Genomic DNA, 15,800 nt, shown 5'->3' with positions numbered 1-15,800 from the left:
ATGATGGCAAATTACCATTTTTGGATGTCTTAGTACATAAGAAAGAAAATGGAACTTTCGGCCACATTGTATACCGAAAACCTACATACGCATACGGACTGCTACCTCCATGCCACAAGTTGTCATCCACAACATCAACGCTTGGGAGTTTTACGCACATTGGTCAAGAGGGCTTATGCTGTTTCGGATTCCGATAACTTGAAACAGGAGTTGGATCACCTCAAGGTTGTCTTCAGGCAAAATAGCTATTCTGATTACCAGATTACTCGTGCTTTTTCAATTTGGACCCCCACGAGAACCAACAGTTGACACTTCCAAATCTGTTGCTTTTTTACCCTTCGTGGGAAGCATGTCTCCGAAAATTTCAAGGATCTTCAGGAAATATGATATTAAAAGCGTGCTTATGCCTTTGCCAAAACTAGATCCCTTCTTGGATCGGTGAAAGATGATTTGGGACTGAGGAAGCCTGGGGTATACAAGATTCCCTGGCACTGCAGCAAGGCCTACATTGGACAGACTATTCGTACAGTTCAAGATCGGTGTGTGGAACATCAACGGCATACCCGTCTGCTACAGCCGGAAAAATCTGCCGTTGCCGACCACTGTCTTAATAAAGGGTACAACATGTCCTTCAAAGAGACGCAAATTATTGCCTTGGCTTCGTGTTACTGGGATTGTGTATTGAAAGAATCAATTGAAATACGTCTGTTTGATGACATTATTAATAGAGACAAAGGTTTTCCTTTAAGCAAGACATGGAATCCTATTTTATCACAGATAAAACAACAACGGTCTGTTTTCCGACCAGCTGCATTTTAATTTTGCGATTCCTCGCTTTTGACAGTTTCACCGCTGGCGCTGCTGCAGTTCTTCACCTCACAGAGGGCAGCTCTTCCGTTGTTCGCACACGCGCAATGGCCAGTATCCGCGGTATAAAGGAGCCGCCGAATCTGAGATCTCTTCAGTTCCGGCGTGGTTGTGCACTCAATCTCACCTGAAGATGGCGGCCAGGTGGTCCGCCTAAATATCGTGTTGTCATCAGGACGATGGAACCCAGCTGCAAACCCATGAAAATCATCTGTATGCTTGATTTCCATATACTCCTGGATCCACATCCTACAATTGACTAGTACTTTACAAATCTTGTACAATAGTTCATTGTCATGATTGGCATAGGTCATGATTTTATTAGGTGCAGTTAACTCATTAATTTATGGGTATCTACTGTGTTTATGTAGACTCAGTTCTCTGGGTGGTTTTCCACACAACCACACAATATGTTTATTTTCTGCTTACATCTCATGTACCAGATGAACGCTATATGACCCATCTTCAGCTAACACATATTTGGTCCAAATTGTGTACCTTTTTTAACATGTTACTGTCTTTCTTAGAAATTAGTAGTATGTATTGTCGCGACATTTAGTAGTATATTTTCAGATTCAGCTGAATATATGGCTGTTGTCCAGAAACCCAGTTTTTCTTTCCTTTTATTGGAAAACAATATTTAATACAAATGTATGCGGATGTTGCCTATTATGAATAATCTACACCGCAGTTGATGTCTTATCACGAGAAAGGTGTAATAAAATGTAATCACATTACTAAAAGTGTCATTACTAAAGCGTAGCAAAACAGAACACTGCAAATCACTTAATTATAACTGTCTCCATGATTTACACGTATGATGGGTCATACTAAACCACTTTCAGCAATAACAAATAGGTAGTAAATCAAAAATTAAAACAATCGTTCTGAAATTAAAAATGAAGCATAAATACACATTTCCAAAAAAGTCATTTTTATTTACACAAATTAATAAAAATATCCACAATGGAAACATCTTTGAACGTAACACAAGAAATATTTAGTACTCATATTCTGAGAGTTGTTCTTGTTATAGAAATAACTGGAATCAAATCATAACACCTAATATTTGTTTACCCATTTTATTTCATGTAGAACTCTCACAGTATTAATTGCTGAACAAATAATTAAGAGCTTTGGTGCATAACACTTATCTACAGCGTCTCTGAATCATATACAGAGCTTTGTGAAATAAAAATTTCACAAAAATACGGCACTGGTGTAAATGGCAACAAAGCACAGTGCATATGTTAGATTACACATTTTCGCACCTGACCCATTTACCTGAAGATGCACTGATGAGCATAAATGTCATGAACACTGCCTCTAAGGAGAATGAATGCCACATGTTGTATGCGCATGATACAGTAATCAGATTATAAGTATATAAGTAGACCAGAGATTAACAAGGTATTGTTTTAGAGGGGATGCGAGCATGTAACCAAGATGACTCAAGTGACTTTAGCAAAGGGCAAGTTACAATGTCATTGCAGTTGGGAAATAGTGCCTCAAGAGTGGTGAAGCTCATTGGCTGAATCTATGCTACTATTGAGAACATCTGTGGAAAGTGGCTGAAAGGTGATAAAAACCATAACCTTATGAAAAGGTGTAATACATCTATACTTCACAAATCATGGAGGTCAGAGGCTTGCCTGTTCTGTAAGGCTGGAAATTTGGCAATATGTGGCATATGTAATGACGGAAAACGGCCATACACATTTTTGAACCCACAGTTCAATGTACATTGTTGAACATGAGAATTCACAACATATGGTCATTGTATGTTTCCATACTGATCCACCAAAATGTTCAATTGCAACTGCTGTGGGCAAGGGATCATTCGGGCTGGACTGAAGGTCAATGCAAATGTCAGGCACGATGACATTTCCTGTTACACCACATCAGTTGTCACATCCAGATATGCTATCATCTAGGTCAATGGCACCAGATGGAGGACCCATTATGCTATGGGGGCAGTCACTTGGGCTCCTTTGGGAAATCTAGTAGTAATTGAAGGCATCATAACAGTTGCAGACTACGTGACATTTGTTGCAACTGCATAGATTCTTTCAAGACTGATGTGTTCTCCATTGGTGAAAGCTTCTTTCAGCATGATAACTGTCCATGTCACATGTGCAGAATGACTCCACAGTGGTTTGAGTAGCATGGTAACTAACACCGATGCCTCGACCACACCATTTACCTGATCTGAATGTTTGGAATACAATTGCATAGACATCTGGTGCAACATACGTTCAGAAACATGTAAACGACATGTCAAGTCCACATCACGTAGAACTGTCGATGTATTGTGTTCCAAAGGTGGACAAACATGCTATTAAGCAGGTTGCTATATCTGTTGTTACGTTTACTAATGCAGGATTAGTACTAACAAAACAATGTACACAATATTAATGACACATACAGGAAATCTCTTCAGGAAACATACCTGAGTAATTGTCACATTCACTGTTGCTGCCACTGTTTCTAAAATGCAGAGTTACAAGTACTACATGATGACTGTTTGGAATAATAAGCAGCAAGTCATAACATTTCTTTGGGCTTCTACTGAATATTGAATGCTACTTATGATTACTGACAAAGGTAAGGATTTATCACAATTGACAATCTTCATGTCTCAAGATCAATGGGGAAAAATCAGCAGCGTTAATGACAAAAAAAAAATTCGATTTATTTTTCTCGTTTATTTAGCAATACAATTTCTCGACATCTCAAGCTGCATATTTGGATTTTTATATTGTCACATTACCTGTTACCACTCTGTACTACACATTATTGCACGTTTTTGTTTTACAGTTCTGCCACATTTTAATGTTATTTCACAGGTGTGACAACTTATTGTTCCTCTGCTAGATCCATTATTTTAAAGGCCTTGAGGGCACCACCCAGGAAAACCTATTTGTATAAACTAACACTTACTTGTAGTTTCTTTCTGATGTGAAGTAATGCTTGTGTCTTGAGAGTACCCAATTCAGTGAAACTTGTCACATATGACATTTGGGAGGTCCCATTCCAATGTGTTTTACTGCATGTGTCCTGAGATCACCTGATCTAGCAAATGACTTGCCACAACTCACATTCGTTAGGTTTCTTTCCAGTGTGAATTAGTGAGTGTTTCTTCAGACTGCCTGCCCTGGTAAAAGATTTCCCACAAATATCGCATTTGTGAGGTTTCTTCCCAGTGTGAATTAATACATGTGTCTTGAGATTGCTTGATACAGTAAAACATCTCCCACAAATCTCACATTTGTGAGGTTTATTTCCAGAGTGAATTAGTGAGTGTGTCTTGAGACTGCCTGCAGTAGGAAAAGATTTCCCACAAATATCGCATTTGTGGGGTTTCTTCCCAGTGTGAATTAATAAATGTGTCTTGAGATTGCTTAACACATTAAAACACTTCCCACAAATCTCACATTTGTGAGGTTTATCTCCAGAGTGAATTATGGAGTGTGTCTTGAGACTGCCTGCCGTAGAAAAGGATTTCCCACAAATATCGCAGTTGTGGGGTTTCTTCCCAGTGTGAATTAATACATGTGTCTTGAGATTGCTTGACACAGTAAAACACTTCCCACAAATTTCACATTTGTGAGGTTTCTTTCCAGAGTGAATTATGGAGTGTGTCTTGAGACTGCCTGCCGTAGCAAAAGATTTCCCACAGATATCGCATTTGCGGGGTTGCTTCCCAGTGTGAATTAACGTGTGTGCCTTGAGATTGCTTAACGCAGCAAAACATTTCCCACATATGTCACATTTGTGAGGTTTCTTTCCTGTGTGAATTAATACATGTCTGTTGCGGTCGCCTGAGAAAGCAAACGATTTCCCACAAATATCACATTTGTGAGGTCTTTCCCCGGTGTGCGTGAATGCGTGTTTCTTGAGATCGTCTGACCTAGCAAAAGATTTCATACATATCTCACATTTATGAGGTTTCTTTCCAGTATGAATAAATGTATGTTTGTTGAGATTCCCTGCCATAGTAAAAGATTTCCCACAAATATCGCATTTGTGGGGTTTCTTTCCGGTGTGAATTAATGATTGTGTTTTGAGATCCCTAGCATAAGATTTCCCAGAAATCTTATGTTTGTGAGGTTTCCTCCCAGTGCGAATTAATATGCGTGTCTTGAGACGAACTGACTGGGCATACGATTTGTCACGTACGTCACATTTGTGCGGTCTTTTCCTGCTGTGTATGAATACATGTCTCTTGAGATCACCTGACCTAGTGAACAATTTGCCACAAATATCACATTTGTTGGTTCTTCTTGCAGCAGGTAGATCAGCCTGGGCACTGATATTAACAGCTGTAGATGAAGTTCCATAATCACTTGTTTTCTCTGCAAAATTTGCCGTTTGTGTGTTACACATGTCAGAGGACTTCTTTGAAGCTTTCCTAGTTTCCTTATATGAAGGCTGCTCATTGTCTTCTGCAACAGAAACTACTGAATCACTATTCAAGAAGATGCTGCTTTCATGCTTATCACTATAGCCATATGTTTCATGGTTGCCAGCAGTTAAGACATAATACTCACTCATTTTCAAATGTTTTTTCAAACTAACATCACTGTGCAATACCTCACCACACCACTTACAAACATACAAAGGTGGTTGAGTGCCATCAATGTGCATAAACACATGCATTGTGAGTCTGTATTTTGAAGGAAAGCTTTGTTGGCAGAAATCACAAATATATACATGTAATTCCTTTTCCCTCGTAGCACAGTCATATTGGGTGGCAACTGAGCATTCCTTATCAATAGTCACATCATCTGTATTGGTACCAAACTCGTGTGTTGACTTCTCCATGTCTGTCACCAACTCATCCTTGACCAGTCTATGGTGACAAGTTTCTTCACGTGCTGTGCCGCAGCTCCCACCAGTACTCTGAGTCAATCTGAAGAGTGAAGAGGAGAGTATATAATATTCCATCAGAAGGAGAGATCCGTGGTTTAAAACTAAAATACCCAGAGGAAATTCAATATTGCTTGATCTGAGTCCCTGCCAATTTGATTTGAAATTTTTAGATGAGAATTAAAATTATTCACATTCACATTTTACCATCTTTTCAAAATACAGTGCTACACATTAATAGTCTACACCAATTAATTAAATGTATCAAAAGATGTTACATGTCTTAATTCAAAATTCTTCAGTTCAAAGTATGTGAGATTTAATTAACACAAATAATTTTTTAATGTTCCTGTTCCATTATCTTAGCTCTGTAAGTGCCCTTTCATTGTTTTGCAAACACTTTCACCTTCAGAATTGATAAATTTATTTCACCTAGTAAACAGATTTTTTTGTTTGATTCCCAATAAGTCAAAAACTAGAGCAAGCTTCAATATTTTAATTAGGTATCTAGTATGGATTTTAGTCAGGTGGATAATGAGTGTTAATGAACAAGAATCAATGTCACATCAGTCAAGAGAAAAAAATTGCATGCTAATGAATGAATGAATGAATGAATGAATGACACACTTGCAGATGGTTTTAATCCAAGACTATGTTTTTGGCACTGCAACTTGTATGAAGCCTTGCACAAATGGAAATACTGTCTGAAAAGATGGAAATGGTTGTAAATTGTCTATTATATTTACACTGAGCCTATTTGAAAGTTTTTACATGTTCCTGGCATTGCAGAACACCACTGACTGAAGGAGACACACGAATGGCCACATCATCCATTAAACACTGCAGGCTGACACTCCATATTGAGTGGCAGCGGTAACAGCTGATGCATGAGCTACCCCTGTATTATCTGGGTCCCATTATTCCACTTCCATTTCAATCCTTTCCCACAGAGAGAACTGTGATGCCTTTCAGGTGCATCATGTTGGACATGAAGTATTATGAACTACTGAAGGTGTGCATGGTCCAGTGCTTTCTTTTGTTCTGACTAACTGTTAACTTTTTTGCAATGGTATCTGGTAAATTTCGAGTGTTTTTAAACTCTTAACTGGGAACACACAATGGTTTTTTAATTTAACTGGTATCATGGTGTGTATCAGATTCTAGAAGTTGACAACCGAATCAGTAAGTATTTTAACTTTTTTTTTAACTCCATTAGTTTCAACATGTATTGTCACACATATGGAAGTGAAGTAACTGAATATTAATAATGAAGAAAGATATCAAAAAATATGCAACTAAGGTTGAGAGGGAAGGGCATGTTCCATCTCTATAATAAGAGGGAGGGGGGAAAGAGGGGGAATGAGGGAGGGGCAGAGAGGGAAGAGGGGGGAGGGGGGGAGAGAGGGAAGAGGGGGGAGGGGGGGAGAGAGGGAAGAGGGGGAGGGGGGGAGAGAGGGAAGAGGGGGGAGGGGGGAGAGAGGGAAGAGGGGGGAAGGGGGGAGAGAGGGAAGAGGGGGAGAGGGGGAAGAGGGGGAGAGGGGGAAGGGGGGAGAGGGGGAAGGGGGGAGAGGGGGAAGGGGGGAGAGGGGGAAGGGGGGAGAGGGGGAAGGGGGGAGAGGGGGAAGGGGGGAGAGGGGGAAGGGGGGAGAGAGGGAAGGGGGGAGAGAGGGAAGGGGGGAGAGAGGGAAGGGGGGAGAGAGGGAAGGGGGGAGAGAGGGAAGGGGGGAGAGAGGGAAGGGGGGAGAGAGGGAAGGGGGGAGAGAGGGAAGGGGGGAGAGAGGGAAGGGGGGAGAGAGGGAAGGGGGGAGAGAGGGAAGGGGGGAGAGAGGGAAGGGGGGAGAGAGGGAAGGGGGGAGAGAGGGAAGGGGGGAGAGAGGGAAGGGGGGAGAGAGGGAAGGGGGGAGAGAGGGAAGGGGGGAGAGAGGGAAGGGGGGGAAGGGGGGGAGAGAGGGAAGGGGGGGGAAGGGGGGGAGAGAGGGAAGAGGGGGGAAGGGGGGAGAGAGGGAAGAGGGGGGAAGGGGGGAGAGAGGGAAGAGGGGGGAAGGGGGGAGAGAGGGAAGAGGGGGGAAGGGGGGAGAGAGGGAAGAGGGGGGAAGGGGGGGAGAGAGGGAAGAGGGGGGAAGGGGGGGAGAGAGGGAAGAGGGGGGAAGGGGGGGAGAGAGGGAAGAGGGGGGAAGGGGGGGAGAGAGGGAAGAGGGGGGAAGGGGGGAGAGAGGGAAGAGGGGGGAAGGGGGGAGAGAGGGAAGAGGGGGGAAGGGGGGAGAGAGGGAAGAGGGGGGAAGGGGGGAGAGAGGGAAGAGGGGGAGAGAGGGAAGAGGGGGAGAGAGGGAAGAGGGGGAGATAGGGAAGAGGGGGAGAGAGGGAAGGGGGGAGAGAGGGAAGGGGGGAGAGAGGGAAGGGGGGAGAGAGGGAAGGGGGGAGAGAGGGAAGGGGGGAGAGAGGGAAGGGGGGAGAGAGGGAAGGGGGGAGAGAGGGAAGGGGGGAGAGAGGGAAGGGGGGAGAGAGGGAAGGGGGGAGAGAGGGAAGGGGGGAGAGAGGGAAGGGGGGAGAGAGGGAAGGGGGGAGAGAGGGAAGGGGGGAGAGAGGGAAGGGGGGAGAGAGGGAAGGGGGGAGAGAGGGAAGGGGGGAGAGAGGGAAGGGGGGAGAGAGGGAAGGGGGGAGAGAGGGAAGGGGGGAGAGAGGGAAGGGGGGGAAGGGGGGAGAGAGGGAAGGGGGGGAAGGGGGAGAGAGGGAAGAGGGGGGAAGGGGGGAGAGAGGGAAGAGGGGGGAAGGGGGGAGAGAGGGAAGAGGGGGGAAGGGGGGAGAGAGGGAAGAGGGGGGAAGGGGGGAGAGAGGGAAGGGGGGAAGGGGGGAGAGAGGGAAGGGGGGAAGGGGGGAGAGAGGGAAGGGGGGAGAGAGGGAAGGGGGGAAGGGTCATAGCAATCTCACAGCCTTTGCATCTTGACAAGGACTGATTTAGACATCAACTGAAGGTATTAGAAATAAAAAAGAAATCACACTGCTAAATATTCGATTTTCTACATTCAGTTAATTTAATTTTGTGCCCATGGCACACCATAATGGGAATGCTGATACTGAAGATTTTGAAGCAACTTGCTGTTGTTGCTGTGGTATTCCACAAAATGTAATGGGAACACTGTTGGTAAATATGTGAATAGCAACTGGCTCTGAGACAATTGTCAGCCACACCACCTAAATGTCGTAAGACCGGAAGGATAGACATATGGATGATGATCTATCCCTACATAATTACTCTGCAATTCACAGTTAAGGGTCTGTCAGAGGGTCATCGAACCATCATTTTTAATCTACTTCTCTACCATCCCACTCTCTCAGCGTGCAATGAAAACGAACACTTACATCTTCCCATGTGAGCTCCGATTTCTCGTACTTTACTATGATAATTTCTCTCTGTATAGATGGGCACCAATAAAATATCACACTGACGACAAAATTCGTGTATGAAATTTCACGAAAAAGTCTTGCCATAGCGAAAAACGCCTTTGTTTTAATTACCACCACCCCAGTTCACGTATCATATCAATAGCACGCTTTCCCTTATTTCGCAATAATACAAAACCCGCTGCCTTCTTTGAATTTCTTTGACGTCCCACAGCACACTAATACTCCACAAGAGGACAGACAAGCATAGTGTACACCGTTTCTTTAGTGGACTTGTTACGTTTTCTATGTGGTCTACCAAGAAATCAGTCTTTGGTTTGCTTCCTCCAGAGCATTATCTATATGAATGTTATGATTTTATTTAATTATAAGTGTAATTCCTATGTATTTGAGTTTGCAGCTTTTTGGTTTGTATGATCCATCATGTAAACACCGTTCAGCATATTTATGTTAGTACTCATGTGGTTGACTTCATACTTTTTATTATTTATAGTCAATTGCCATTTTTCACACCATACAGATATCTTTATCACTTCACAATTCCTTTTGATCATCTGATGACTTTACAATAAGGTAAATGACAGCATCATCTGCAAAAAATCTAAGAGCTTCTCAGATTGTCTCCTAAATCGTGTATGTAGATCAGGAGGGCCTATAATACTTCCTTGGGAAACGTCAGATATTACTTTGATGACTATCTTTAACTTAGTACGAACTGTGACATTTCTGGTACAAAATCACGAATCGGTGCACAGAACTAGGATGATATTCTAGGGGCACACAATGTAATCTGAAGTCACTTGTGACGAACTGAGCCAAAAGCCGTCTGAAAATCAAAAAATATTCAATCAATGTAATGTCATCTGTCCATATCAGTCACTACTTTGCGAGAATAAAGAGCTTGTTGTGTTTCACAGGAATTATGTTTTCCGAATATGTGTTGGCTATCTGTCAATAAATGATTTCTTCAATGTAACTCAATGTTCAAACAGACTATGTTTTCCAAAATCCTACTGCAAAGTGACGTTAGTGGTATGGGTGTGCATTTCATCGGATTACTCCCATTTCCTTTCTTGGGTTCTGGTGTAATTCGTATAAATTTCCAGTCTTTTGGTACCGATCTTTCTGCAGTTGAAGAGTTGTATATGACTGCTAAGTATAGGGCAATTTTATTAGCAATTCTGAAAGGAACCTGAATGGTGTACAAATTGGACCAGAGGCACTGCCTTTTTTAAGTGTTTTAAGCAGCTCCACTACATTTAGGATACCCACTCCTAAGTTACTCATGTAGGCAGTTATTCTTGATTAGAATTCTGGAATATTTACTTTGCTTTTCCTGTGAAGGAATTTATAAAATTCGTCTTCAGTAACTCGCTTTAGTAGCACTGCCATCATTAACTTTACCATTGCTATCGCACAATGAAGGTATCAATTCACCTTGTCAATTGTATACTTAACATACAACCAAAGTTTCTTCGGGTTTTCTACCACATTTCAAGGCAGAGTGGCGTCCTGGAAACTATTAAAAGCCACTCATTGAAATTTGCGACAAATTTCAAGCTTCTGTAAAACGTTGCCAATCTTGTGGTTATTTGCGTTTGTTAACATTTGGCATGTTTATTTCATTGCTTCGGCACCAGGTCTGACCTGTCTTGTGCCAGTACCACCTCTTATTAATTTGACATGTAACTCCCAGTTATTACTTATTTGACTTTAAACCGCATCTGGACTATGTTTAGAAGGAATGGAAACTGTCTCTTCAAAATGTGTCAAGCGAATTTTTATGTGCGTTTTCAAGGGCATGAATTTTTTCGGTTATTTTGGTGAGTTTCGATGTTACAGTATTCACTCTTGTGAACTCTTCATGGCTCAACAACATTGTGGTTACTAATCACTGTATCTGTTATGCTCCCTGTTTGGTCAGGGTTATTAAGGTGTGAAGGATGTTTCCGCAACCATCTACAATGAGTGCGCTTCTGAACTCTTTGTTCAAAATAATTTTCAGAGACGCCATTAACTACGGTTTCGGACGACGTTTTATGCCTAGCACTGACAAACATTTATTTTCGCCAATATATCGATGGTAGACTGAAGTCTTACCATTTATAATTGTAAGAGTGGCATACCTATTTGAAATGACACTCAAGTTTTCTTTAACTGTTCAGCAACTGCTTCATCCAAGTCAGAGCGTCGGTAAAGGGAACTTCTTAACTTATTCCAGTTGGTAGGTATAAGCTCAACCCGTACTAATCATAATGTGTAGGCTTTCACAGTCAGTATCTTCATTGGTTAAGACTTCTGGGCTGAGAGGCCGTGGTCGATCTGCAAAACTACTACTTCCTGACGTTTCCTTGTCAACTGTAGGCAACAACTTTCGAGGTGAGTCAACTGGCTGCCAGGCCGTGGAGGTCCCAACATTGCCCGTCCATGACTTATTTCCATTATGATGAGTTTTACGAACTGCCCTCCGAGTCCAGCTGTTGCTAATTTTTTGAACAGCAGGTGCTGCAGTCTGGCAGTACAAGCCCTTTATAGTGGTATCGGTATGTGGATGAGACTTTTGTGGTATGAAATCATGGTGAAGAGGAACTGCATGGTTTCTTGATCTATATGAATAGTATTAATCCAAAGACAATTTACTATGGAGAAAAAGAGAAATGGACAAATAAATGTTTTGGATGTATCAGCAATTAAATGGGCATATGGGTGGCTAGGGCAAAAAGTGTATAGAAAATAAACACACACAGGCCATTACCTCCATAAGGATTCGAACCTTCAACCCAGGCAGAAGACAGATGTCATTAAAAAAAAGGGTGGGCGGAGCTAATAACATCTGTGAGCCAGTTTATTTGCAAGATGAAGTAGATCATTTGCGAATGGCTGTTAAGAAAAATGGAGACGCAGACAACGAGATAGATCGAGCACTTAATCCCAGAAGAACAGTGTATGACAACAATCAGTAAGAACAACCATCAGCTGGAAAAGCTTTTCTTCCATTTGTTCGTAATATTACAGACCGTATTCGGAAAGTTCCGGCCAAGTTTCAAGTTGAATCAATCTTTAGACCCACAAAGAAGATTAGTGAGTGAAAACGTAGGCTTCCGCGACCGTTGTCATAGGGTGTACAGCCTGAGGAAGGCGGCCTCAAACCCAGAACTTTTTTGACCAAAATTACGGTATTTATGATCGTTGAAACATGCATGACATCTCTTATCAACTCCTGAGGTGTGTAAACTTTTGCGTGGCTGTGGGAAGGTTTATATAGAAACAAGGATAAGAAGTGTCAATACCCACTAAACCGGAAACGAAATGAACTGTCTACTGGGATATACAGACAAAACAGCTGTAGCAGACCATGTTTTTAAAGACGGGGATAATGAAATAAAATTTAGTGAGGCAAGTGTGCTAGCCAGGTCATCGATTATTATGTACATATGTATAGGGAAGCTATAGAGATTCAGGAATAGGAAAAAGGAAGGCTTAAAGTTAGACAGGATATGGCGGTCGACTTTGCACTAACGATGTGACATCAATACATTCATTCGAGAATAATGACGTTAGTCAGAGACAGTCTTACAGTCGGCACCACGTGACATATGTTGGTGCCCTCTATATGGCAGCCATTGTTGACTAACCTCTGAAGATGTTGCCCGCAGTTGGCAACGAATCGTCAGGAAGTAGTTTTACAGATAGACCACAGCCTCTCAGACTGGAACTTTTAATTGGTCACTACCCGTACTACTTCACAGGAACTATCTACTTAAATTTTACTACAAGATAAATTATGATGAACAGCAATGACCACTACACTGCCAACTGTATGTCATCTGTTCTTTGTGAACATGGTTACATCTGTTGAAAAATTTCAGCTGAAATTATTTCAATACATATAACGATTTGAAATTCAGTGTATTCTGTTAGCGCTTTGAGTCCTGGTTCTTTTCTAATGCAGCTATGACAATTTATAACTACAATACCTATTGTGGTTGTATCTACCCTATTTCAGTGTTCTACTTGCAGCCTTTGAAACTGAAGCGCTTTCTGCACTTACCTGAGACCCTCTAACCTAAAAAAAAGACCAGTCTCCTTTACACATCCCCCATACTTGTGGAACTGCTCCTGTTGTATAGTTGACTCCTGACCCATGTAGCAGAAACCATAAATCCACCACCTTTGCATGGTAATCGAGGAATCTGCAACCAACACAATTGCAGAACTGCCTGGAACTCTGATTCAGACCTTCACTCCACTCTGTACCAAAGAACCACTTTCAGTTCTGCCCATGATGCTACAGATGGTGAGCTCCACCCTCGTCTCACAAGCAAGACTGGCAGTCTTTACTACCTAGTAGCCTGAAACCAGAAGAACCTCTTCCAGCCCAATGTGGCACATATTGTCAGCACTAACATGAGCAAACACCTACAGCTGGCTATGCCATGCTTTTCTTGGCATTCGGAAGCACCCATTTCTTATCTGTAAAGACTACTCCTAGTGTCCACACAGAATGCACATTGGATTCCTTCCCCTCCTATGCAGTCGCATCTCTAAATGGCGCTATTACACACCTAACATCGGAGCTTCCAATTACCAGTGTTACCACCCTCTGTGAATGCCCAGTCTTGCATGCTGAGAGGCTTCCTCTGGTACATGGCAAGTGACTTCATTTGGCTCATGGATTTCATCATCCATAGACAGCAAACATATACACTGCTGGCCACCGTAAATGCAACACCCTGAAGGAAGCGTCCGAATCAAGTGAAATTTACACCATGAGTTTGCAGCGATGAGATATGCAACTGATTAGAATTTCAGTGCAGACGCACATCACGCGCGCCTGTGGCGCCACCTCATAGCGCCATTTAAGGCTTTACGATTTCGACGAGTGTACGTTCGGCACGTGTGTTTACCTTGTGGTTGTTTCACAAGACGATCAGTTATGCCTCGTAGACAACAGTGAACATCTTTTGATCAAGTATCCGAGTTCGACAGAGGAAGGATAGCGGCTTACCGAGATTGTGGATTATCATACAGAGAAATCGCTAGTCGTGTTGGACGAAACAAGACAACTGTAATGCGGATATGTGACCGTTGGATGCAGGAGGGTACGACGGACCGACGTGGTCGATCGCATTCATTCACCTCAGTGCACCACTGCACGTGCTGATAGGCAAATTGTGCACATGGCAGTGACGGATCGCTCAGTGACATCTCGAACCATAGCACAGCACATTGCGTCTGTAACGCATCATCCAGTGTCTACGCGTACCATTCGACACCGTTTACAGCAGAGTGGTCTGTCTGCAAGACGTCCATTGCTTCGTCTACCACTGACGCAGAACCACAGACGTCTCCGTCGCCAATGGTGTGATGACAGGCGGATGTGGATGGCAGAATGGAATGACGTCTTTACTGACGAGGCACGCTTCTGTCTGCAGCACCACGATGATCGGATTCGATTGTGGAGACACCGTGGAGAGAGGATGCTGGACAGCTGCATTATGCACTGCCACACTGGTCTTGCACCGGGTATTATGGTATGGGGCGGTATTGGATATTACTCTCGCACGCCTCTAGTATGCATTGCCGGTACTTTAAATAGCCGGCGCTACATATCCGAGGTGCTGGAGCCAGTTGTCCTTCCTTACCTTCAGGGCTCGGCCACAGCCATATTTCAACAGGATAATGCGCGACCACACGTGGCACGCATTTTCCAAAGGTTCTTCAATAACCAGATTGAATTGCTTCCCTGGCCGGCTCCCTCTCTGGATCTTTCGCCGATAGAAAACATGTGGTCCATGGTTGCTCAACGAGTGACCCAGATTACATCCCCAGCTGCCACACCAGATGATCTTTGGCAACGTGTGGAAGCTGCTTGGGCTGCTGTACCCCAGGAACACATCCAACGTCTCTTTGACTCAACTCCGAGACGTGTGGCAGCGGTGATCTCCAACAATGGCGGCTACTCTGGCTACTGATTCTGGCAGGAACCACATGTCACAGACGTCTGTAAACGTAATCATTTGATACTTGGTCAACATGTTATCTACAAAATAAATTTTGTTGTGCTACCTCTTGTCTTTCTTGGTGTTGCATTTACGGTGGCCAGCAGTGTATGTTCATCATATGAACAGAGTAGGCTCTCCGATCAGCCACACACAAATTCTTTCACTGCCACCCACATGCTGGAATGACTTCCCACTCAACCACAAGTGAGAAGTGAATCTCAGGGTGGGCAGTACCCAAGGTGACTGCAGCAGTGGACCAATTGGTGGATAGCACTGCCTGGAGCTGTGAGTGAAGAATCACCAACTTGGTTCACATCTAAACACAGTAATTACTATATCTGTCCATACCAGAGTAGTTGTGGTAAATACACAGGCATATACGAAATATAGGAGTTGGGAGTTGAAGGTAAGGAACACTGCCAAAATTTAAAATGAGTCGCTTTTATGAAAATTTGTGTCAGCTCACAGTACTCTGATGTGTTTTCGCTGCTACTATACGAGCTACCACTGGTTGTTTGGTTTAAAGGTGGGAGAAGAGACCAAACTACGCGGTCATAGGTCCCATGTTCCTAATAAAACAATGCCACAAGTGTGAGAATATAATGGACGAAATATACACACTAGCCGCTAAAATTGCTACACCACAAAGATGACGTG

The 15,800-nt window shown here is 43.1% G+C and overlaps 1 protein-coding gene across 1 annotated transcript in view; it reads right to left on the bottom strand.

The window, feature by feature from the left end:
• Nucleotides 1–1,861: 1,861 nt before the first annotated feature.
• LOC126427283 (zinc finger protein 492-like) overlaps nt 1,862–15,800 on the bottom strand; it is a 95,772-nt gene continuing 81,833 nt past the window's right edge. Inside the window, exons 6-7 of the mRNA XM_050089559.1 lie at nt 5,418–5,779; nt 1,862–5,312 (exon numbers count right to left, since the gene is read on the bottom strand). Of these exons, the coding sequence (XP_049945516.1) occupies nt 3,940–5,312; nt 5,418–5,779 (1,735 nt within the window). The 3' untranslated portion in view covers nt 1,862–3,939. The remainder of the gene's footprint in view (nt 5,313–5,417; nt 5,780–15,800) is intronic.

The sequence above is a fragment of the Schistocerca serialis genome, chromosome 11 (genome assembly GCF_023864345.2).
Source record: "Schistocerca serialis cubense isolate TAMUIC-IGC-003099 chromosome 11, iqSchSeri2.2, whole genome shotgun sequence".
NCBI classification, from domain to species: domain Eukaryota; kingdom Metazoa; phylum Arthropoda; class Insecta; order Orthoptera; family Acrididae; genus Schistocerca; species Schistocerca serialis.
Note: the sequence above shows the minus strand (reverse complement) of the source record. Positions and strands in the feature narration are given on the sequence as shown.